We start from the raw sequence: 26278 nt of genomic DNA, 5'->3' as shown, positions 1-26278 counted from the left end.
TTCCATAGATTTCAGTCTCATACCCGAATCCAGACCATGCCCTCTTACGGTTTCTTCTTTGAGTTGGTACTTGCTTTCATGGTGTGGGATTTGTGTTTGCAGGTAGGTTCGGATCCACCGTCATCAGCTCATTTTTTTATGGTTGTGACACTTTCCTCGACTGATTTTGTGCCTGCAGCGACTAGTGCACAGATCCAGAAGCTCTTCTATGTTGTGCTTTTCATTTTACTGGCCCCACCACCATGTGCGTTTCAAATCTCGCAACTTCGGCGCTTGGTGCCATCGGATTTGGCGACTTTGTTGTCTTATTCGACTAGATCTTGGGTGCTTAACGGATGGAAACCAGAATCTCATTAGAGCGGTGAAGTTGCAGGTGGCTTTGGCATGAGTGTCCTTGTTCTCCATTGAGGTGAGTTGAGCAATGGTTCCCTTCCCAGAGTAGTGTGGTTGTGTTTTTGCCTCACCTTGTGAGTGTTGTGGTCGCGTTGTTATGATAGCTAGATTGGTTTTCGGCTTTGAGTGATGAGTTATATGGTCTCATTTATCAACGATGATTTGATGTGATTTCGCTCAACTGCGATGGCTTTATGTGGTCTCGTTATTGGGCGATAATGTAGCTGCCAATATAACTTTGTTACATCTATTTTTTATTGTGACAAATCAACACTAGTGGCGATTGTGTGTTTGTACTTTGTGGTAGTCTTTTAGGATTTACTCTTTTTTGTTTAATTGTGCAATTTCACTCTAGATCAATTTATTAATCACTGGAGCAATGTACGCAATGGCACCCTTATATTTGTTTGGGATGATTAATTAATGGAATACCATTCCATGATTTCTTGTTAAAATAATTTCGTTACTCATATTGTTTTAAAAGGTTTTGCAAAAATAACAATTTTCTTTGTTTGATTCGCAAGTATTTCATCAATCCTTTATTGATTGCTTTTTTTTTTTTTTTTTTTTTTCCCTTCTTGTGAAATTTTTCCTAATAAATTGCAGAACACAAATGAATTTTTAAGCTGCCTATTTGATTTGATTTGATTTTGTTTTATTTGATTATGGATCATCTGGGTTCTTGCAGTAGAAGCATCTGTATTTGAAACATGGCTTCTCCAATCCTTATGAATAAATGAAGTTGGGAAGGAAGTTCAAGGGTTGCTGATTAAACGAAGAGCATAAGATGTTTTAGTTGGAAATAGGTTTATAGATGCTTTTGTTAAGGATATGTTTTTATGCCAAATCTGGAGAAATGAACGAAGCTGTCAAGGAATTTTAATATGTTTTTATTTTCTTCATATTGGTTAAAGAAACAAACATGACAGAAATCGGAAAAGTAAAAGAAAAATGGGTTCTTCAAACAAAACGGGTCAAAATTAAAAAAAGAGTGTAAATATAGGTTGTAAAAGAATTTGAGCCGCTAGATCTCATTGAATAATTCTTATGGTTAGTGTATAGTTGGTCTTCATAGGTCCTCAAAATGGGGATCTTAGGTGAGCATTACTCCATAAAACATGTTGATGAATTATTAATTGGACCTCAAAAATTTAAGTCGTTAGGAAAATAGACAATATATGTTACAAAGTTTTTCTATGTTAAATATGTCATTCTTGGCAAGTGGTGAATTGTTTTGGTGGTTATGATTTTTTTTTTTTTTTTTCTACCCACTGGGTTCAGGTTCAAATCCTCATGTCCCTTTATTGTATATTAGTATAAAATATCGCTTGTATTACAAAAAAAAAAAAAATGTCATTTTAAATCAATTAGTGTACAGTAGTACTCGTCAGAAAACAAATCCATTAAAGAATAAAAAATATTAACTTATCGACGATTGAAACCTTTTGTATTTTATATTAAAAAAAAAGACTTTACCTTATATCTTTATATATCAACTTTCTGCCTTAAGTATGTGGAAGGCCCATGTGAATATAAATATATAAGCACCATTATTTGAAATTAATAAAGAAGTAAGAGGGGATTGAAGGTAATTTGATTCCGTTTTTCACCTTTACAACCAAAGTTTAATTTGATACCATGTTTTCTACCAAAAAAAAAAAAATTTGATACCATGTTAACCAATAACTCAACTCAAAAAAAATTTGAACTATATGAGCCAAGAAATGGTTAAAAGCTAATAAATTCCCTCCTCCACACTCAGCGATCAACCAGTACAAACGTACAGACAACAAAGTGCATGCCTTTAATTATCCCTTAATCTCTTTAATGGTTTAGTAAACAAAATATTTCAACAATATTGTGTTATGCATATATATTAAAACTTATTAAGGTAAAGTAATAATGTCAACACAATCGTGGCATTTGAAAAGGTTCAAGCCAAAATCACCAATAATATAATTACTTTTGCTCCTTGGCATACATGACCAAATAGAGTACTGAGGGAGAATCAAATTAAGCAGCCACACCATGCCATATTATTCATAAAACAAATTAAAGCTGAATTATACTATTATTATATTTATATATTTATGTATGTATATGTAGATGTAGTACTTCACCAACATATCTTTGATAAAACTACGGGAAACACTTCTACATGGATGGTCATCTAAAAGTAACCATGATCGATCGATCGTTTGCCAATCCATGCAAGTAGTACTGCTGCAAAAAAAAGGGGATGATCTACAACAATTGTCACATTCATTTTTTTCACATCAAGATGGCATAGCGCATGCTGTCACTCACCATTAGTTGATTCATCTCCGTTATCTGGGAAAACTCACCAGATGCCCACACCCCATCAGCACCATGAACATGATGAGGTTGAGAAAAGCAAGAAATTGCAGAAAATGGCACGAGTACAACGCTATACAACACTGAACTAAACCCCTTAATCCAACGTATACGCAAGGATGATCTTCTATCCACGTGACGATGATCATGGTGAGCTGGAAAAATTGGCAATCCTGCTGGTGCTGGGTTCCCTGATCCAACATTTACCATGCTCTCATCTGCTACTCTAGGGCTTTTCCTTATGTTGTGGATATTTTGCCTCATTGTTGTTAGCATACTCCTCATCTCTCGAATCACCAATCGGATGCCGAATTGCTTGATGGAATAAGAAACTAATGAACAGATTTTGGTGAGTTTGGTGAATTGAAGGGAAAGGGTTTTGGGGAGGCCAAACTTTCTATGTGGCTTTTGATAATGGCATGGTGGTGGAGTTGCTAGTGCTAGTGTTTATCACAAAGGGTTTATGTCTGAGTGTGCCTTTTTATAAGGAACTTCACATTCACACATATTTATTTACCTATTTTTGTGGGGTTATGTAATATCAAGGCCAACATTTCCACAAAGCTGCCTAATTATATAACATTATTACAAATTAAAGCCCCTCTTGTTGTGCTGATTTTGTACACATATTTTTAGCATATACAAAAGGAGAGAATTTTTTATTTTTGACACTCCCTTTACAGTTCATTTGGTACAAAACTGAGGGCTGAGGAGGTCCCACATGTGTGTATATGAAGCTTGAGAGGTTAGACACAAAAAGGAGTTACAGATCGTATCAAAAATCAGATCATGGTGCGGTACCAATCATTTTATGATGAGAGAATTTCAACCATTTGATAACTACTGAACTTCAAATATATATTCTCTCTTGGATACATATATAACACCCATGTATCACGACGGATGATGCATAACTAAGGAAGTCTACTAGCTATCAGTCGGGTCCCAGGTTTGGACTATGTAGGAGAGAATCAAATACTATAATTTTTTGTGTGACAAGTCTATATCATGGCTATCACAATAACAATATAACTCAGTCTTTTAGAGCATTTTTGTAGGAGTTAGCAAAATTTTTCTTTAAAAGTGTCATTTAATAACCCATATATTGGACATTTTTATGCTAGTTTAAAAATTTGTCACACCAACCTACTCTTTAACCAACTTTTCAAATTTTACCTTTCACTATAAAATATTAATATCTTAACTTTAACTTATTTTGTGGAGCTCAAATTTCATTTTCAAACTTTTTACCAAACAATACTTTTGAATAATATATTGCAGGACCCAATTTGTTAACTTGAAGAAGTACAAGGTCAGTAGCTAATTCTTCAATTTGCTAATTGGGTTGCTAACTCCGCTGCTAATGTGTTTTCCCTATTTGGCATAGCAAATTTAACTTTGATAGTCAATTCCTACCTGTTGGAGATAGTTTACAGGTGTACTCAACATGCTTAGTAACCTAGCTATAAATTGGTATTGTTGCTAAATAATTACTTACAAGAGAAATGCTAGCAACCTTTTATTTGGATCTTTACTTTCTTTCTTTTTTTTTGCTTAAATTCTTGTCATGTATTGTTGCTCACCAAATAAATTATCCAAGACATGGGAAATTGTTCAAAACTTAAACAACAAAAAACTTATAGAATTCAACCATTAAGGGGAATTCGGCCAACATGTAGGAGGGCTAGGTGAACGCTTAAGCAAGTCTAGGCGTCCCTTTCTTAATTTTCAAATGCTTAGGGACTAGTTGGCGCGGTGGACCAGTCACATAGTGCCTAGGCGCACTAGGCGAGGAATTTTCAAATAGCGGCTTCAAGTACAATGCTCGAGTCAGTGGATCTAGCTTGATGATTCGTCATCTGGTTTTACTTGTCATTAGCTCTCATCGCTCCACCATCTAATCGGACTACCGAAGGGGACGAGCAGATAGATTAAGGGAGAAACACAAGTACAATATTTAAAGTTTTGTGGACTCACTATTTTCTCGCTCTTCTGTGCTATCTAACGAGCGATTGTTCACTAAACTAAAATAGCGAGCCCTTTAGTGAGGTTATTGAAATTGTGTTTTCATGCGTTTTTCCAATAAAATAGTGAAACAACCTCTGTTAATTAGTGATACTCTAATGTATAGTTTATATCGTTGTGATGTTGGACATGGCTGCCATTTACTTGTCTTTTAGCTAGCTACTGCCCACAGTTTATTTTTGTTTTATGTTATTTTTATACATCCCAAAGTTATCAGTGCTTTACGTTCATGAAAGAAACAAAACCATGCTGGTTTGTTCACATATTCTTTTTTTTTATCTTTTTAGCGCTTCTTTCTGGAAAAGAAACATAATCAACAAGTTAGTGCTTGACTGGAAAAGTGATTAATTAGGTCCATAGTGATAGAAGTTCATGAACCGGCATACTTCAATTAGTTTCGTAATTCTTTGACAAATCCTATAGTTACCAACTAATTACAATTATTAAAAAGTAAAAAAACCTTGCTAGAAAAATTATCAGTCCACTTGATATTGACTTAAACAGAAAGGGAAATGACTTGAGGTCCTTTTTCAATTAATTTCTAATTGTCTATGTTTTGGTTACATGAATTTCCAATTGTGTGTGTATTATATATATATATATATATATATAACCGGCATACTTCAATTAGTTTCGTAATTCTTTGACAAATCCTATAGTTACCAACTAATTACAATTATTAAAAAGTAAAAAAACCTTGCTAGAAAAATTATCAGTCCACTTGATATTGACTTAAACAGAAAGGGAAACGACTTGAGGTCCTTTTTCAATTAATTTCTAATTGTCTATGTTTTGGTTACATGAATTTCCAATTGTGTGTGTATTTTATATATATATATATATACATCCCAAAGTTATCAGGGCTTTACGTTCATGAAAGAAACAAAACCATGATGGTTTGTTCCATATTCTCTTTTTTATCTTTTTAGCTAGTCGCTTCTGGAAAAGAAACATAATCAACAAGTTAGTGCTTGACTGGAAAAGTGATTAATTAGGTCCGTAGTGATAGAAGTTCATGAACCTGCATACTTCAATTAGTTTCGTTTCTTTGACAAACAAATCCTATAGTTACCAACTAATAACAATTATTAAAAAGTTAAAAAACCTTGCTAGAAAAATTGTCAGTCCTTGATATTGACTTAACCAGAAAGGGAAACGACTTTAGGTCCTTTTTCAATTAATTTCTAATTGTCTATGTTTTGGTTACATGAATTTCCAATTGTGTGTGTATCTGTATATTATATATATATATATATATATATATATATATATATCTTCTTCTGTATATTATTTAACTTTTTAGGAACACACTCGAATCTCTAGTGCGGAATCATATATTGATCTCCAATTATGTTAAAGTTATAATTAAAAATGCCAGCTCCTAATGGAACTGATCAGGGACCAATTCGAAGGGTCAAAAGTTCGATTAATGTCAGTGTTCATCCAGTTCATGTAAATTGCCATTAGATAAATATATGGTCTGCCGCCTGCCCACTAATTCTTTCATGGTCTGGAAATAGATAGCTATCTCTCACTAAAACTCTTTTCAAAGTTTTGGTAAACGCGCTAAGTAGGTCTAGATGAAGTCCATACGTACTCATAGTTCCACTTTGGTGGTCAAACTTAGGAAACAAATCTTTCGATCATGGATAATAAAAAAGTTTGTTTTTATTCAACAAAAAAAAATTTGTTATTTTATTCACTATTTAGGTCGCCAGGTATATGCACATTCAGCAACTATGTCTATGTTTATGAGATTAGTGATAGTGGTAGTGATTATTTAACCCCAAAACACCACTTTATTGGCCATATTAATCTTCCTCATTTTTTAGGAAAGTTATCTACAAAATACATAAATGTGTCAATTAGTCACTCATCATATTGTCTATGTTTTTATAGAATAATGTTAGCCAGCTTTATCCTTTGCAACTAATGTCAGGTGGTTGTTACAGTATTATAGTCTAGTGATATTTCTCTTCACTTGTGAGTGAGGGGTTTTAGGTTCGATTAGGCTAGTATTCGAATCAAGTTATTATGACTAGCCCATTGTGAGTGTTAGCACTCCCCCACCGCTTAGTGTAAAGAATATTGTATGTTTTAAAAAATGTCCATGATTATTGACAATTAATTTTTCTTATTATGTCAAAATGTGCGTAAATGTGTTTTGATCGCTACGGTGTCTTTTATATTGGGAGAGAAGAGGAAGTGAATACATGACCTCAAATGTAGCGTAAAAATATTTTAGCACCAAACTCTTGTAATACGACTTCTTATGCAATATGTATGTCATTAATTTGATATATTAGTGGGCAACCCATCTAGCTAATGGCCAGTCAATGGGTCGGATTTTAGTGTGTCGAGAATACTATCTAGTATATCAAGTGTCACAATATAAATAGTTTGACATTTAGTGTATGGGGCCATGTACTCGGTATACTGAAAAAATTTCTCCAAATGGGTCAAGCTGCAAATTTGATTAGTTGGCTTACTATATATACCGTATATTACTTGTATATACATAATATAGCATTTGCAAATTCAAAATTTCAAACTATCAAGAAAGAAAAAGAAATACCAACCCCTTGAATTGTCTTTCAATTTCTCGGCTGTTTTTTTATGTTCCTGTAAGATAAGATTATGTTGATTCTCTTAAAGCTACTTAAAGATCATTCCTTGTTTGTTTGAATTTGTTAGCAATTATAATCCATATGGTATTTGGTCAATTCGTTTGTCTTTAACAAATTCGTTGGACATGCAATTTAGAGAGAAAATTCATAACCATACATAATTAACGTAGTTATTTGACACTATAGTACACTGAATCTCAATAGAACCAGCTTCGCACAAACTTAATTGTAATATCTAATTATATATGGATTAGTTTGTTATTGTAGTTAGATTAACCTAATACGGAACAAACTACTCATTTTGGTCTACCTTAAAATCTGGTTCCATTACCTGAACTTATTGTTTAGGCTCTCCTTGAATGACGATCATTTATCCCTCAAGAAATTACGCAATCTAAATGTGATTAGATTAATAGATGAACACAATGTTTCGATAAAAGAACTAGTTTAACTATCGCGATAATCATGTAAAGTGAGCAGGATTGCATCACCTAGTCCATACTAAACCCAACTTAGAGGAAATCTTGCATATTTAACCTTTAAAGTTAGATCCAAAAATTAACGATTCAAATCATGTGCATCGTGTAATTAAATAAGAGTCGAACATTACAAACTTTTTGTATTTTATTTTGTTGCAATATCCAAATTTCTTCCAATCAGCTTACACATATTGGGATGTTTAAATCAATTTGAATCAGGGTTGTGATGGATAGGCTGGAATACTCATCAAACATTCACATACGCAAGTGGAACAGATGATCAAAAGGAGAGAGTAGACACATTAAACAACATAATTAACATTTTATTCATCCGTTAATCCATATCATACATAAAGGACATTGGACAATCATCTACTCAAAACCCTACATTAACATAGCACGATAACAACAGTTTAAGCATGATTCTGAGTAGTGATCAACGGCAGCTGATTAATCCTCCTCTAGAGAAGCAGGCAGGTTCAGATCTGGTACATTGTCGAAATCTACTCGATGAAGCTTTATGACACCAACCTTAGCCGTCTGATGATGATCATGGCCCCGCACCATCTGCTGATTGGATTCAGAGATGAGTTTGGTCATATGAAGCAGGATTTCAGAGACCTCAATCTCATCCGCCTTGAACTCACTAAAACGATTAGTACTAGTGTTAACAAGAGGTTTAGGGTTATTATGGTAGGGGGTACTGAGGCTGCAATTATTCATCCTTTCTTGAACTGATTAAATTATGCATGTGTTCAAGGGATACTGTGCTATATATACAAATTGAGAGGGGATTTCTTTTCCCAATCCTAATAGGGAAAGTAGAAATTACCTAATTTGAACATTTGACCAAGTTATGCAAATTAAAATGCAAGTTATATAAACCTTATGATTGTTTTGGGCTACAAATTATGTATAACTTCCCCCAAAACAGTGTGATCCAGTACTAGGGTTTCCTTTCATTTTTATTTTCTCAATTTTGTGCTAGGTATGGCTAGAGTGGGTCTTATAATCAAAAGTGAGCTCCTAAAACCAAGTCTAATTAGGATAATCAAGTTAAAACAATTTTTGGCCTTTCTTACCCAGTTTTAGACAAACGATCGTACCACAACAAAGTTACACCACATAAATGAGACTATTCACAATGAAACATATAAACTGGTAATATTACGTGATGGTGTGACTGTCATGGGCTGATAGTCATGTATTTGATTACAATCTATGAAAAAAAAAATCCAAATAGAATCGTGGACTACTTAGAAAATCCAACTCAGCAAAGAAAAGAAGGTAGAATATCCAATATCGATTAGGATAAGGATTAAATTGGAAACAAATCCTTACATAAAAAGGTAAGGGTCTATTTAGTATCCTGTTTGAAATTTTTTATCATTTCTTAAAACATTTCTTGAAAATAATTTTCTTTAAGACTCTAAAACTTGATTGGTTTGCAATTTAAAAATTTTATATCTTACGACTTAAATTAGACAAAAATATTTAAAAAGAGGGGGTCTCAGGAGAGGGAGGAAGAGGAGAGAGGAAAGAGAAAGAAGAGAGATGATTGGACGAGATAGAAAGGAAAATGAGTGAGAGAAATAACCGAGAGAATGAAGAGAGTGGATTAGAGGAGAGACGAAAATAGTGAAAAAAAAAAAAAAAAAAAGAGGAGAGAGAAAGAAGAAAAGAGAGAGATAGATTTGGAGTGGGAGGAGGGAGGGAAGTCCTACCATACTTGACTTAAAACTTGAAAATTATTTTTAAGTTTGAAAAGTTGGATTCAAGTAGAATACTAAACAGATTCTAAAAAATTCAAAAGAAAAATTATTCAAATATATAGTTTGCTATGTATTAAATTATTGTCTAATTTTTTGAGGTGAATTGTTATTGGTACTCCAAAAATCTCGTTATACACTCTAAACTTTTTATATTTGGAAAGAAAAATACACTTGTGAGTAGTGTAGAATAAGATTTTTAAAGTGCTAATAACACTTCCTTGTTTTAAACACATATGACATTATCTTCCAATTTCGATTTCTTTGGTCTCATCATCAAAAGGGTAATTAACATGCCAAAACACCAAGCAATCATGAAACCTAGTTCTTATCAATTAAGCATATTTGTTTTAATTAATAAAAAAAATTGAAAATTTTGTTTTTAACTAAATCAAGAGACTATACAGCACACAAAGAACAAAGTAGGTAAACAAGAACAAATCAACGGCTGGGAAGATCAAGGGCTGGCAGCTTGCCAGCTAGGCTATATTCCAACGTTCACTGTCCGAATTCCAGACCACATTTCTGATCCTTGTAGGGAATAATTACCGCGTCAACCAGGTGTCTCGTTTCCTGCCCTTTCTTTCTATCTTCAACCTCAAAATTAGGGCTTCCTCAATTTCTCCCAATTTTTTCTCCAATTCCATTCGACCCCAAAATAAAAATTTAAAGCGATTTTACATTCGATTCCAAACGTGAAGTCGAATTCGAGAGAACCCCCAAAATGACAAGCTTCGATTTGGGAAAAAAGATCGAGGATTTCTTGAATTTGGGGAAAAAAGCATGAAGCTTTCTTTGAATTTGGGGGAAGGTTCAGAGCTTCAGGGAAGGCTGGAATTCTAGGGTTTTGCTTTTCTTTTCTCAAAGATCAAATCTTTACCTCCACATTATGGATACCCAATTCCCCAAATCCCTAATTTCAATTTCTTCCCTTGTTCTTTTCGCCTTCTTCATCGTCCTCTGCTCCTTCCCAGCCGTCCGATCAGAACCAGAGTCCGTATCCGAATCCACCCTCATCAGATTGCCCTCTGAATCCGAGCCATCCGATCCCTGTGGCCGATCGACCCGGTCAGCCTCCTTGTGCCCGGTCAATTGCTTCCGCCCTGACCCGGTCTGCGGCGTCGATGGCGTGACCTACTGGTGTGGCTGCCAAGATGCCCAATGCGCTGGGGTCAAGGTGGCGAAAATAGGGTTTTGTGAGGTGGGTAGCGGCGGCTCCGCCCCCCACTCTGCTCAAGCTTTGCTTTTGGTTCACATTGTTTGGCTCATCGTCCTCGGCTTCTCCGTCTTGTTCGGCCTGTTCTGAGAGTTTTCGGCTTCTGGGTCCGATTCGATTCATCGCTTTGGTTGGTTTTTCGGAAGCTTGCATTGGCTGAGCTTCTGAAGATTGCCAACTTTAGCAGAGCATTTGAATTAATACATTGTGGAAGATATGTCAAATTCATTACTTGCTGCGCAATTCAGATTGATTTGTTTTGGATTTCGCATTTGGCGGTATACAAATTCTTTGGCTCGGCGTTGCGGCTGACTGTGTTCTTTGATTTGAGGAGGCTGCCGTGTTATTCATTTGGGTGGAAGATAGAATTTGGGTTATTGGGTTTTGTTACAAGTTGGTATAGGAGATTAATTTTAGGGTTTTTTTATTTGTTAATTGTTGATTTTCTTTTGAAGTTTTTGTTAATCCTTGTATGCATCATTATATTTGTATTTTCTCTGTAGAACTATTCTGTAAACTTGAATCATAATTAACATTCTAATCAGGTATTAATTTCCATACATTTGTTCAAACGTTTGCATTCGATTTTTTTATTTTTTCCAGAAAGGTTTTGAGAAATATGAAAATGCTTGTTTAATTTGATAAAAGTAATGAATTCACCCAAAAAATATGGTGGCAAATGTCTCCGCTGGAGCTGGTGAGCTGTTGTTGCACCCACCCCACCAAGGATTTGGGTTGGTTATAACTTGTGTTGTAGCCTTTCAATGATTGGTGATCCTATGATTCATTCTCATCAACCATATATTTACCCTACAAACTTGCATGCAACTACGACGTTAAAAAAAAACCTACTTGCAATGAGAACGGTAAGGTTAGCTGGAACTTTAGGGCACAATTTGTGATTTGAAAGTGCTACTAGTTATTTTAAAGACATTTCCAAACATGTCCCTGAATATTTTGTTAGATTGTGATGGTAACGTCAATTGGTTTGGGAAAAAGTCATAAAAATGCTTAATTGGATATTTTTGTCACTTTTTGGGCTTACCTGTATCTTGGGGTGTTTGGGTTAGCCCCAATTGATTTGACTGCTGAGGTATTTTGGGCTCAAATTATTGTGTTCTGCGGCTTCTGCCCAAGCGATTTATGCACTGCTAGTTGATCTTATACATTCGTTTGTTTAGAGGCATGTTTAGTAACTAAGAATCAAGGTAACCATGAATCAAGATAAGCAATAATCGAATTCGGCAAGAATCGAGATAAGCAGATTGGGATAGGCAGGAAACGGATTCAGGCATTCCCATTAAACTGTTTATTAATTGTCAGGAATTAGAATGAAAATAAAATTGATTCTCATTATAACTGTTTACAATTGTCCATAATCCGAATCAAAACCAATTTGGCTACTTTGTAATTTTTGTTTCCGCTGCATTTCTTATGTGTGTTATGTATGAATTCTAGTTTGCTTTGTATAATAGTACTCTTACGTTCTTTTACTACTTAGCAAATCTGCGCGTATCTCATAGTAGGGGTGTGATAAAAATTAATGTTAAAGAAACATTTATATTAAAAGTCTTAAATATTTACATTAAAAGAAGAAAAAGAAATATTTGCTCAAACACTCAATCCAAATGACAATATAGGGGAGAGATTAGTTACCCTAATGCGCACACCACCCATTCAATGTTTCTGTTTTCCTTCCAAACGCTCCAATATATGTTCTTCATCGATCAGGTACTCGACCAAGCCTTTAAAATAGTTCAAAGTAAATAAATATATCAATTTCCTAAACACATCCTAATTAATAAAATAATTAATTATACCTAAGTGAATCTCAGCACAACATAGCAAACAAAAATACTTAATTATGGATTAACAATTAACTCTAGTTTATGCGGATTTAGCAAAATAATTAAGCTATCTCAATGCAGAGATGTAAAATTTTTACGATATCATGATGGCCAACTCTAAGATTAGTTTCCCATACTTTGTTGAATTCAAGTGCCATATCAATGGCACCTGATCCTTTGGGAGAACCAACGTACCAGCATTTGCTTCTCGGCAGTTTCGACAACTTCCTCGTAAGAACAACTCCTAAAAGAAAAATACAGGCTAGTCTAAAATAGCAAGAAATAAAAACAAACTCAGAACGGAGCGAACTGCAAGGGCGAAAACAAATAACGTAGGTGTAGTAGTATGTTGAAAACAAGTTGCAAGGGCCAGTTACACGGTATGAGACTGAAAATCAGGATCAAGGATTCGAAGAAATAGTGTTTCAAGACGGTATATCATAATATCAAAGAGGGCGAACAAGAACAATCCCCAGTTTGAGGTGCATCGGCCAGTTTTAATTTAAGGTATTATTTGGACATTGATGTTTGCATCATGTTTTCAATAACTTACTAATGCATGTCAATTAGCGATGAACTATGCTTTCTTGAGCAACATCAAAGATGTAGTAGATGATGTACGTAGCTAGGCTTACCGGATATTGCTTTCCCAGATAGAACTGCAAGGGCTACATATATGTTTTCAGGATCTTTAGGTTGAAAATCGAAAACCATGGCCTGCAAAAAAGTGACTCGAAGACATTAGAGTTCAAATTTTGAAACTTTTGTATTGAATAGGTAACAAAATATGGAAACCAGGCCCATGTTAATAGACATTTTCCCAAAAAAAAAAAAAACTGTTCGGATTAAGTACTAATTAGGACACTTGAGCTAGACTTCTCAAGTTCTCAACTAGTATTAAATCTAAATAGGAAACCATGGCCTGAAAAAAAGTGACTCGAAGACATTAGAGTTCAAATTTTGAAACTTTTGTATTGAATAGGTAACAAAATATGGAAACCAGGCCCATGTTAATAGACATTTTCCCAAAAAAAAAAAAAAACTGTTCGGATTAAGTACTAATTAGGACACTTGAGCTAGACTTCTCAAGTTCTCAACTAGTATTAAATCTAAATAGGAAACCATGGCCTGAAAAAAAAGTGACTCGAAGACATTAGAGTTCAAATTTTGAAACTTTTGTATTGAATAGGTAACAAAATATGGAAACCAGGCCCATGTTAATAGACATTTTCCCAAAAAAAAAAAACTGTTCGGATTAAGTACTAATTAGGACACTTGAGCTAGACTTCTCAAGTTCTCAACTAGTATTAAATCTAAATAGGAAAAAAAATCAGTATTTAAAACGAAGAAACTGTAGTATGCCTATGCAATATGGTGCAGGTTCAATCCTCACTGATTCCTTTTATCCTAATAACTAATTAACTATTTAACCAACTAACGTTATCGTTTATAAATATAAAAAAAAAAAAAGGGAAAAAAACTAGCATTTTAGTATTTAATCTCAGTTAACCTATTTTAAACACTCTGCAATCAAGCATCAGTTTGGTAATTGAATTGCATGAGAGTTAAATTTTGGCGAAGAAAATCAAGAAGAATATTAAGGTGCCAATTATTAATAACCTTATACAGAGAAAGAGAGGGAGGAGAACCTGACAATCAGGTGGTGGTGAAGAGGGTTTGATAATAACCATGAGATGCAGCAAATTCCAGAGATTGAGAGAATAAGCAGCAGATGTAAGCAGCTGGGCATCTCCTTTTGTTGCTCTTAGAGGCACTGCTGCAACATAAACTTCATCCCTTCCTTTGGTCACTGTTGGTTGAATGAGCTGTGAGGCCATTTGGTTTGCCAAAATGAAAAAATTGAATCATTGCAGATGAACAAAAACTATATTTGAAAATTATTAAACATTATCTTTATAATTATAAAAGGGAATAATTGGCAATTTTGGTTCATTTCTGTCCACTAGGTTAGCCTTGGTGGAAATCATTTGTCAATTGACTCAATTCCAGCTCAAAGATCATTAAAGACAAATGTTGGGTGAAAATTCCATGCACAAGATAAAGTTAAGAGATTTCTTCACGCTTTTCATATCATTTTTCTTCTCAAGGCCCATCAAGCTTTTTATATGGTTTGTGTTTGAGAGGTTTTATACAGCTAATGGTATTGAATCATTGGTGTACTAGTCGATGGTATTCCTAGGTCGAAAGAGCTTTTCAAACAGCATAGTTATTAACACAATTATACTTAATTAGTAGCTACCGATAACTATTGACATCAACCTGAATAACTTGAACAATCAAATTATAGAAATTGTCCACATATATATCATCTATTAGGTGACTATTTGAGATAGCAAATTGCAATTTACAAATTATCATCGGTAGCATACATATCACTACTTCAGTATAAGCTCTTAATTGTGGATTAAATTATAGAGCCGTGTGTTGCGTAACAATTGTTAATATGGCTACTTGAGAAATGAAAATGCATTTCACACAACTTATCAATGATGGCATTCATATTAACCTTTCCAATGAATCCATGGGTACACCTAAAATCCCTAAATATTAACAATTGAGTTTTTTCTTCCGACCATCATGTGCTACTCTCCATGATGCACCTTTGTTGTAAATAAGGAAAAAGAAACTACCAACCAGAAAGAAAAGCTTGATCGAGTACTGAAAAATGAACTTGACTCAATTTTCATGGAAGTAGTAGCTATATATATAGTACTACAATGATCGATCTTATTATTCAAATGTTCAAACGTAAGTACATGCACCACGATACAATTCATCATGTCTACCATATGTATATGGAAAGCTAGCATTAACTAGGTTCCACACACACCTGATAATTTTCTTAGTTGCTCCTTATTTAATTTCTTAAACCACTAAATTAAAGACATATGATAGATCCCTTCACATTCATGCAAACCCCAAATCACTCAGCCTTCACCCCTGGAGCTTCAGTGCCAACTTTCTCCTCAACCTCAGCTGCCTTCTCTTCCTCCTTACCTGCTACCTCCTCACCTGCTACCTCCTCTTTAGGGGCCTCAACTGCTGATTCTGCCTCTGGTGTAACTGGTACCACCGGAGGAATCTCAGCAGAGTCATCAGCAGTATCCTCCTTGTCCTTGGCCTCCTCCTCAAGCACTGGTTCTGGCTCTGGCTCAGGTGCTACCTTTTTAGGTGTAGTAGTTTCCTCTTCAGTTGTAGTCTTATCCACAGTTGGTTCTTCTTCTTTTTCGACTGCTGCAACTTCCTTGGACTCCTGTACCTTCACATCCTTTGCCTCAGCTTCAACTACGGTTTCCTCGACCTCAGCCTTAGGTACTTCTTCCTCAGATGCCACAACAGTCTCTGCAGCTTCCTTTGGCTCCTCCGCAACTTCAGCTGCTGGTTCTTCAGTAGTAGGTGTGATAACAATCTCTTGAGCCTTGACTGATTCCTCGTGACGAGTTGTGTCCTCTAAAGGAAGGGCTGTCTGTGCTGATACAACCTGCATGATCATAAATACGTACTTATAAAACTCTTACTTAATATTTTATACTTAACTAAAGGGTCAATTAGTTAAATTTCCAAGAGAGTTTGAAATGATCTTCACCAAATTGAGGAAATAATTTCTTGCATAACTCTTCTTATTTTAATTCCTTAATTCTTCTTTGATGAAGAACAAAAATAAATAAGAATATATTGAGAGACAAAATGAATGTGCGAATTCACTTCTCACAAATTAAAGTAAAATAAGCCAATCTAGAACTGAAGTTGAGTGAATACCTGAGCAGTGGCCATAATGGGAATCGAAAAGTGATCAAATTGAACAAATAAGAGGATCAATAGAAAGGCAAACTTAGAAGACTGAGAAAGCCAAGAACAAATTAAAACTAATGGTTGCAATGAAGAAAAATGATCAATGGTATGGTTTATATAGAGGAGTCCATAGACCTCACTGCCTCATGGTTGATGCACGAGAGGACCTCAGTGGGGCGGTGGGGGTGAGAGAACCTGAGGAATCTGGGATTTGACGCCTCATATCTCTCAAAATTCAAGAGATTGACATGTTTGGTAATAATGCCACAAAAAAGGTAGTGGATCGATTTTTGGGTTAAATAACCTCTATAATTAGCTGTTATAATAATATTAGGATGGCAGCGAATGTCAATAATGGAGGTCATTTTTTTATTTTCTTTTCAATCCAAGCCATCATTCTTCGTTTGGTTGTGTGTGATCCTGTGCTTTGTGCAGTCGGGTTTGCAGGGTTATATTACCATCATATCCACTCAGACGCATCTTTCAAATCTTGATTACTTACCTACCATTTGTTTGGCCTCTTGAGAAAAGCTACCGCGCATGTTACTATTCCATCACCTTATGGAGAAATCTTCTGGTGCCACACTAATACTGTCACGTAGCTTTAGTAATTTATGTGTTTTTTTAATATGAATGGTCTGTGTATATTTTTTTTTAACAAATGATATTATCTACATTAAAGGGTGAGCACACTAAAATTTTGTATTACGTCTTCATAATATATAGGAGTTTGCCTCCTATTTCAGTTCAATTGTTGTAGGAAAATTGGACCTTTTTTTTCTTTCGGAAACCATGCTAAAACGTTGTAGTTAATACGAGGCATTTACATCTTTGTTTGGATTTATAGCTATTCTGTTCATCATTATGCTTCTTTAGTCTCCTCCAAAATTTTAAAATGTTCGATATAACCAAACATTTAACAGTAGACCAATTGTGAAACATCAAGCTTAGGCCGGCCTTAGATTATGGGACCCTAATAACCAATAGCCACAATTTCCTTCAGAAATTAATAAAATTCTGATGCGGACCATCATATACAAATATGTTCCATCACCATATGCGACACCCAACTAATTGTTTTCTTACCCACTTTCCCTAGTGTCCTTGGCTGAATTGGAAGACAGTCACACATGTGATGATGTATACTCATGTTGCAACGTTTCGATACCTTTTCCCCACAATTCATCATATTAACATTCAATTTCGTATCAAACCCTAACGTTAACAAGCTAGACTTCTTATAGGCAAGGTGAAGAGTTTTACTGTTGTTTTCACTAAAAGGTGAAAATTATGGCAGTAAGATTCATAACAATCAACGGTTGATAGTTGTACACGGATACATGAATAATGTGATTAGCATTTTCTTAAGATTAATAACCAAACTCTTGCTAATCACATTAACTTGAAACTAGTTACAGTTAAGAAAAAACAAACCGAATTAATTAATATAGTACAACTTCTGTATTATATTCGTAGACTGCAAAATGCATAAGTGAATCGAATTTCTATTAGTAGGAAATAAAGTAAAGTGATCTCCAATGCTCATATACTAGAATTTCACCGATACCTATAACATACTGTGTGATTACCAAGTCGCACAATCAATTCCAAGAACAAATCTACCTCATGCATGCATGTTTAATATTTCAACTGATAACTTCGTACGCTACTAGCAGCTGGCGATCATGGCTTTGGGATGGCTGTTGTATACATTACAATTTACAACCATGATTGAAGTCCTACGTGCCGTTTCATTCAGTTCAGACTTCAGATCATTTTTTTAGGGTTTTGGCAATGACTATCAAAAGCTGTAAAGGACTTTTAGGCTAGGGTTGGGCGGTGGAGGTGGCCCGCTTATAAGGAGCCCACAAGAGATTCACAGTACCTTTGCTGTACTCTTGTGCCACTGAATATGTGACACGTGGCAAAGCCATCACCAACCACGTGGTGGGATGTGGCTCCCTGTCAGCAATGGACATGGTATGGTCCTCTTTTGTGTTCAATTTGTGGGTCTACGTGACGAATCATGAATAACAGACATGTGACAGGTTGGGCAATGAAAAGGCTTTCGTGCTCTATCGATCTGACTTTATCTTTTTCCATCTCCTTGCATGATTTGAAAAATTAATCCTTGAGAATTTTATTAATCTTTTGCAAATACTCACCAATAAATAAAGAAAAATCGTCTTGCATGTGATAAGAATTTAAGCTAATTCACTCGTAATTAATGAAATATGAAGCCAAGATAATCACACTAGGAAGCTAGATTTGTGTGATTTATTATGAACTTCGTACAAGCAACCATCGAACTACCCCTAACTAATTTTACCATACAAGTCACCGCATTTGATTGCCAAATTAATTTCTGCTTATGCAAGATAAGACTAGAGTTAGCTAGTGTATTAAGCAAGCTTCTTTGTTGTAGGGTCATTGGATTAGAGAATTCTCCATATCATCGGCTTGGCTTCATCCAGAATCAAAAAAACATTTCGGCGTGAATGTGTGCATGTAAAAAAGTCGATCATTATACATGAGCATTGAATCACACGTAACAATACTGAAGCTACACCTCTATTTATTTTCCAAGGGCAAAACAACTTAGGTTGCGATAGTAGACTTTTTTGGGGCATATTTAGGCTTCTAGCTAACTTTTACCACCTCAAGTTGTTTGGTATAACATATCAAATCCGATTTTGACAAAATCATAGTAATTAAATGCATACAATTGGAAGGCCTTTGCAAACTCAAATGACTCCCCAAATGGACTTATTAGCTAAGAAATCAGTATCATTGTATTAAATAAAAAGTAGTCAAGAATGATTTTTTATAGGAAAATATTTTCTATACAAATTAGAAAATAATTTACATTAAATTCATCTAAACAACGAGAAGGAGAAGAGTTTGAACCTCATGTCATAATCAACTTAGAAGCTTACAGAAAGATCAAGAACAATTCAGTACAAGAGAGAGAGAGAGAGAGAGAGAGAGAGAGAGAGAGAGAGAATAGGCAGATAAGCTAACATCAGAAGTAGCTTTGTATGTTAACCCACAGTGTAGAGTCCCTTGAAGATATCGCATAATTCTCTTGACCAGGTGCATATGAAGATCAGTTGGATTTTGCATATATTGACAAACAAGGCTCACCGAATGTGCTATATCAGGTCGCGTAAAAGTGAGGTACTGCAAAACACCCACTATACTACGATAAAAGGTTGAGTTCGAGAGAGAAATGCCTTCAGAAGCAAGCAATTAAGTATGTGGTTTTGATGGTGTCAGTGAAGGTTTACAAGATTCCATCCCAGCCTTCTTAAGAAGCTCCTTAGTGTACTTTGATTGATGAACAAACAAATCACCATTTTGTTTGTATTGAATTTGCAGCCCTAAGAAATAAGTCAAATAACCCATATCTTTCAATTCAAAAATTTCTGCGAGACTGTCAATGACTTGTTGAACTTGAGTATCATAAGAACCGGTCATTATAATGTCATCTACGTATAACAATAGAATGACCACATGAATATCATCATGCTTGACAAACAAGCTAGTATCAGATTGTGAAGAAACAAACCCCAAGGATGGTAAAACTCTTGTGAATTTGGAATGCCAAGCTTAAGGTAGCTTGCTTGAGCCCATACAAAGACTTAACAAGTTTGCAAACATAAGAAGGATTCTCAGAACTAACAAACCCCTTAGGCTGCTGCATATAGACCCCCTCTTGTAAAGGCTAGAATAATAGTTGTCTAAGTTTCCATTTACGTTTTGTAGCTAAGGCTAGAATAAGCTTTACTGTGGAATGCCGTACAACCAGACTGAACGTCTCAGAATAGTCAATGCCATGTTCATGTGTAAAACCTTGAGCCACCAATCTTGCTTTATAGCTAGCAATACTACCATTAGAATTCTTCTTGAGTTTGTAAACCCATTTACATCCGACAACAGATCGATTAACAGGAGATGGAACCAAAATCCAAGTCCCTTGAGATTGTAAAGAATCATACTCTTTCTGCATGGCCTGCTGCAATGATTATCAGAAGAGGCAATCTTGAAGTTCTTAGGTTCATCAATATCAATGACTTGGGCTATAAATGATTAATCAGCAAAAGAACAAGATTCTGAGTCCAGCTGCAATGACTTTAATTTTGGAAAAAACCAAATATGCAGAGTAATCCTGCCTAGATATGGCACCAGTTTTCAATCTTGTTTGAAATAGATAGGTATAATAAGACACATTGGTGGGAAGAATATGTGATGAAGAAATAGGAAGTAATACATGAAGTTGTGTAGGATGATGGATAGGTAACAAAGATGATTGACCCAGAGTAGGAAGAGTAGCACTACCATGCGTTGTTAAAGAAGATGTTTCAGATTCCGAAAGAGCAGTACTAACAGTTGGAGTTGAAGAATTATAAATAGACTGTGATAAACCACTTAGCATTCTTGTGTCACTGTGTGATACCGGTATTGTATTTGTCTGATATACTTGAGGCATAGAAACTACAAGAGTAACCACTATAGGGGAGGACACTAAAGAGTTAGAAACCCCTAAAGATAACTGAGATGGAGTACACTGCATCATTGTGGCTGGAAAAATGGTTTCACCATGCACAACATGTCTAGAAATCAGTAATTTGTGAGTCTAAATATTATAGCAAATACAACCCTTATATCCAACTGAATAGCCAAAAAAAAATGCATAAACTGGACTTTGGATGAAGCTTATTATTGTTATAAGGTCTGACATAACGAAAAATAGCAGTCCCAAAAACTCTTAAATGTTGTAACTGAGGTGGCTTGTGATACAAAGTAGAAAAAGGAGAATCCATATGTAAAGGCCTAGTAGGTAACCGATTAATCAAATACACAGCATGAGCACAAACATGAAACCAAAATGACTGAGACAACCCTGCTGCAATAAGCAAAGTAATTGCTGTTTCCACAATATGCCTATGCCTTCGTTCAACAAACCCATTTTGTTGTGGGTTATAAGGACAAGAAATTTGATGTACCATGTCTTTGGAAACCAAAAAATTCTTAAACTGTCGACTAAGATATTCACCACCTCCATTGGATTGAATACACTTAATAACAACACCAAACTGAACAGTTACAAAATTATAAAACTGCACAAATACTTGAAAAACATCTGATTTATTGCATCGAGGAAAAATCCAGATGAATCTGCTACAATCATCCATAAAGGTTACATAGTATTTATACCCTTCAATGGATTTGATTAAAGAAGGCCCCCATATGTCAGAATGTATTTTCTCAAAAGGTAACAAACACCTAGTAGACTCAGTAAGACATGAAAGCCTAGACGTTTTTCCTTGAATACAATGAGAACACATTTTATGTACGTCATCAATTACATGAGAAATCTGAGACTTATTCAAAACAGAAGACTAGACTTCATTTGTAGGATGGCCCAACCTCTGATGCCACAGTGAAGACTTGATATATTGCCCAAGATATGCTAAAACTATACTGATCTGCACTGAAGAATTTATAGGTCTTGCAACTGGAATCTGAAACAACTCATGTGGCTTACTCTTGCCTCTGTAAAAGATCTCCTTTTTACCTTGTCCTGCACATAAAACCACACATCATCACATATAAACCATCACTTATTATCTTTACATAATTGTTTGACATACAACAAATCCTCAGTAATTTGAGGAACATGTAAAACATTAGTCAATTTCAATGTATGTGAAGGAGTGTGTAGTAAAGTAGAACCAATATGCTTTATAGGCAAACCTTGACCATTGCTTATTTTCATTTTATGAACTTATAGTGAAGGAGGAGAATGTGCTCCCTGATAAGCAAAATTCTCACGATGATAACAATCCAATGCAACGTGTCCACGTTTTCCAAAGATTTGACATTCTACAAATGAACCTGATTTGAACTTGGATTCCTGTGATAACAGTTGGGAGCTATATGACCTTTTCTCTGACATATCTGCCATTCAAGTTGCATATTGAATCTAGTGTCTGTGTTACCAGACCAAAATTGTCATCCTTCTTGTCGGTTATTAGAATTCAATTTTCTGCCTTTGTTGTAATACCTGTAACCACCTATTTGATGTCCTCCAAAGTTATTTTTCTGAGTATTGGAAGGCCTAGGACTAGAATTATAAGTAGAAGAGGCATTACCAGTGTAACCAAAACCATATCCATAAGAAGATGATTGTTGAGATGAATCTGGTAGAGGTAATGGAAACTGAGATGAAAACTAAGGAGGCATGAAATTAGGATGAAGAGAACCAGGGGAAATTGTGCCAACAGTAGCTAAAGATAACCCATCATTAGGATAAGATTGGGATGAAGACCTTGAACTCTCTCCAGATGTAGAAGAATAACCTTGCATGTAAAAAGCTGCCATAGAGTGAGAAAGAGTGTGTTCTATACTGTCAATATCCCTTTTGGTGTTAATAAGCTAAGCACGAAATTCTTTTAGAGAAATATATGTCTCCCTAGCAAGATAGTTATTCTAATTATTGCATACTCTCTTGGTAAACAAGCCAAAGCTGCAATGATCAAATCATTATCAGATATTGCCTTTCCAGTAGTAATGAGTTGATCTCTGATAGATTTAACTCGAGAAAGAAACTTGTCAATAGAATCGGTTCCTTTTTGTAAAGTCTAAAACTCAGTTTTCAACATATTAATCCTCAATTTAGACACAGTAGTATATCGATCCTCAAGAATTGACCAAGCAGCATGAGCAGTTGTACAACCAAGTACATGATCAATAGCATTATCTGTCAAAGTAGCAATCAAAAGACTAAGTAGTGCCAAATCAGTTTGTTCCCATTCCTGAAAAGTCTTTGTAATTTCTTTTGTAACGCCTATATCAGTCTTGATATCAAATTTGGGAGGACAAACTAAAGTTCCATCAAAATGGTCAAACAACTTATAACCCTTGCGTACTGACCTGAACTGATATGCCCATTTGGAGTAATTTGTATATCCTAGCCTAATTGTTAACATGCCCAAAATTCCTTCAATCTTGATTTGAGAATTAGTCATACTGAATTATCAAGAACAAGCACAGATCTTTAGCAATCAACACGGAAACAATATATTTGGGCAATTGGCCTTCACAAATATATCAAGAACACTAAACAAATTTCACCACAAATCTTGGCATCGGCCTTCACTAATATGGTATCAACTTTCACTTATATGGCATCGGCCTTTACTTATATTCTCAACAATCAATCACTACTATGGCATCGGCCTTAGCAACAAAAAGTACAAAGAAACCCTAAAGAGCTGAAAATTGCAGATCCGAATTCACCGACTGTAGCAAAAAAAATAAAAAATAAAAAAAATAAATGTAAGAACTACCCAAACATCAATAGAAACAGAACATATGCCAAATTTCCACCAGAAAACAACAGATTCACAAGAAATTAACAGCTCAAGAACAAAGATAAATATCCAAGAAACCTTACAACCTGTAGCGAAATCAAGCGCCCGTCAATCAAGAACTCTACAATCCATAGGTGAATTGCAAGCTCTAGATACCATCATAATCAACTTAGAAGCTTACAGAAAGATCAAGAACAATTTAGTACGAGAGAGAGAGAGAGAGAGAGAGAGAGAGATTTCTGTAAAGAATTGCTAATTCTTATTAACCCCTCTTCGAACCGTACAATTAGTTACTTATAGTAACTACAACCAATAACCGCTAAGCTTACTCTGCTCTGTAAGCTACCTCTTGTACTAATAACATATGTCATCACATACAATTACCACCTAGCATTCTTGATAATTATAGCTATTAACATGCAGTGAGTTGAAGAAATATGTCATATTAATCAGGGCAATCCACCACAAGTCATCACACGCCTGTTGCATAAAATAAAATAAAAAATACCCTTTCGATCTCTAAGCCTGCTTTTTCTCCTTCTCAAAAAAAACATCCCTTAGGATCCAGGAACTCCACAGCCGTGGCCCCTTGCTCTGACTTGGGGCTAGTGGCAGTCTTTCTCACCTTCTTCATGTCCCCCTACCTTCTATCCTTCTCTACCCTTCCACCACTCACCCTTTTTTTTTTTTTTTTTTTTCCCCCATCCCCTCTTAGCCTTCTCATCGCTCATCCTCCCGTGTCTCGTCTACCCTTACATTTGCAACAACAATCATGTTATGCCCACTTTCTCTCTTCCTCAATGGATAATACTCACTTATCTCATCTATTACAAATGACGTATAAATTTTATACTCGGAACCATTCAATTTCTGACTCTTCAATTGATGTTCATCTGTAAAAAATTGTCATTCAAATCGAAAATCACTTAGTTATTCAAATGTATAGAACTACATACATTTAATGTCATAAGATTCAAATAGGGAATTTGCTCTATTAGCCTTATTACAAACCATCAATTAAACTTAGGAAATCCATTGTTAGTGCCAACTTCCCAATATTTTTAAGGTGAAAAATGTCGTTTCTTTATCTACTTTATACAGTTTTACGAAGCCGAATCCAGAATCAGAGTTCGAATTGAGTAAAACAAGATGAAAAAAAAAATTGGTGAAAGGGTAAAAGTCATTACCATCAAAGAACAGATACCAATAAAAAAAAGGCCTAAATACAACAAATCAAGCACAAAGTAAAGTAGGACTTCAAACTTAAAAAACAATACCCAAAATCAGCAAAGGGCCCATCACAAAAAGCAAACAAACAAAAAAACCTAAGTAATTTACGCCCCTGTCATCACCATAGTAGCAGGAGAGATCATCAACCACAGTGTAGGCTAAAGTCTGACCAAACAAAGGCCACGGAATGAGAAAACGCAGAGCTTTATCATCCTCGAAATAGAACCTATACGATCCCCCACCATTAAACGAAGGAAACCAATGGGGAAGCCGACAGGAAAACCACAGGCATGTGTGCCAATAAAGGCACACAAGTAATAGGTGGTGGTGTAAACACCCGAGCTAGAGTTCCAAGTAATAGGTGGTGGTGTAAACACCCGAGCTAGAGTTCTACACACCTTTTGAAAAATTCATGTCAAAGCACGGTTAGGAGATATAGTTCCATATCGAGATTGGTGTGAAAACAAGGGGGAATGGAGCGAGTTGGGGGTATGAGAAAAAGGATGAAACGGAAACAGAGAGAGAAACAAGGTGGAAAGAATTAGGAGAAGTGAGTGGAAATCAGTTGTTAGAAACATGGAGGAAGGGGAAGAAGAACATGTAATTTGAAGATCGGAGTGGAAATAAGGTGGAAATTGGAGTTTAGGACTGCAAGTTAAAACGAATGCAAACAGGATGAATGATCTATTAGTATAGCAAGGGATACGAAAGCAAAAAAGAAGGGAAACAGACAAGAGGTTGCCAACGACCATGGCCACATTAGAGCCAATTGCTGAACGGAAGTCAGATCAGGAAATTCCAAACAAAAACATAGATAAGTTCCCAAGGAAGAGCTCTCACCAAAACAAGAGAGAAAAGAGTTCTCATAAAACAAGAAAAACTTAGGGCTATTTCTTTTGCATATACTAATTTAAACTACATATTAATAGAATTATCTCTGCTCAACCAAAAAAAAAAAAATCAATGAAATTACTATTATATTCTTTATACATAACTGAAAGAAAATATTAGAAATGACAAAAATGTAGGCATTAAAGTAATTTCGCACAAACAAGTTTTTGTTCTCTTTTTTTTTTTTTTTTTTTTGAACCTCACAACTATATCATTCTATCAATATCCTAAACTCACCCTCTCTCCCTCTCATATGC

At 35.3% G+C, this 26278-nt stretch overlaps 4 protein-coding genes across 8 annotated transcripts; 1 reads left to right on the top strand and 3 right to left on the bottom strand.

The window, feature by feature from the left end:
- Window positions 1–2325: 2325 nt before the first annotated feature.
- LOC103955039 lies at window positions 2326–3287 on the bottom strand. Its single transcript, XM_009366907.3, has one exon. The coding sequence runs from the start codon at window positions 3031–3033 to the stop codon at window positions 2665–2667; it is 369 nt and encodes a 122-aa protein (XP_009365182.2). The 5' UTR covers window positions 3034–3287; the 3' UTR covers window positions 2326–2664.
- A 6761-nt stretch (window positions 3288–10048) lies between these two features.
- LOC125474966 lies at window positions 10049–10969 on the top strand. The gene has a single exon (XM_048579233.1). It carries the CDS (start codon window positions 10538–10540, stop codon window positions 10952–10954), a length of 417 nt encoding a protein of 138 aa, XP_048435190.1. The 5' UTR covers window positions 10049–10537; the 3' UTR covers window positions 10955–10969.
- A 1435-nt stretch (window positions 10970–12404) lies between these two features.
- Window positions 12405–14836, bottom strand: LOC125474967. Of its 5 annotated transcripts, none has more exons than XR_007256332.1 (4): window positions 14361–14825; window positions 13265–13428; window positions 12810–12978; window positions 12405–12609 (listed from the first exon to the last, which is right to left on the bottom strand). XR_007256332.1 is itself a non-coding variant. In XM_048579237.1 (4 exons), exons 1-3 carry the CDS (start codon window positions 14547–14549, stop codon window positions 12974–12976), a joined length of 237 nt encoding a protein of 78 aa, XP_048435194.1. In that variant the 5' UTR covers window positions 14550–14836; the 3' UTR covers window positions 12405–12609; window positions 12810–12973. The 5 variants fall into 5 exon arrangements, 4 of the variants coding, with proteins under 4 accessions (XP_048435194.1, XP_048435193.1, XP_048435192.1 ...); XM_048579237.1 differs by having other exon boundaries at window positions 13347–13428; window positions 14400–14836; XM_048579236.1 differs by having other exon boundaries at window positions 13347–13428; window positions 14361–14797.
- Window positions 14837–15412: 576 nt separating this feature from the next.
- On the bottom strand, window positions 15413–16775 carry LOC125474964 (magnetosome-associated protein MamJ-like). Its single transcript, XM_048579231.1, has 2 exons — window positions 16492–16775; window positions 15413–16213 (listed from the first exon to the last, which is right to left on the bottom strand). The coding sequence occupies exons 1-2, from the start codon at window positions 16504–16506 to the stop codon at window positions 15656–15658; spliced, it is 573 nt and encodes a 190-aa protein (XP_048435188.1). The 5' UTR covers window positions 16507–16775; the 3' UTR covers window positions 15413–15655.
- Between the last annotated feature and the right edge of the window lie 9503 nt (window positions 16776–26278).

Source organism: the organism of the source record quoted next, unplaced genomic scaffold (assembly GCF_019419815.1).
Source record: "Pyrus x bretschneideri cultivar Hongxiangsu unplaced genomic scaffold, Pyrus_bretschneideri_v1 Contig13, whole genome shotgun sequence".
Classification (NCBI taxonomy): domain Eukaryota; kingdom Viridiplantae; phylum Streptophyta; class Magnoliopsida; order Rosales; family Rosaceae; genus Pyrus; species Pyrus x bretschneideri.
This window is presented reverse-complemented; position numbering and strand designations above follow the sequence as displayed.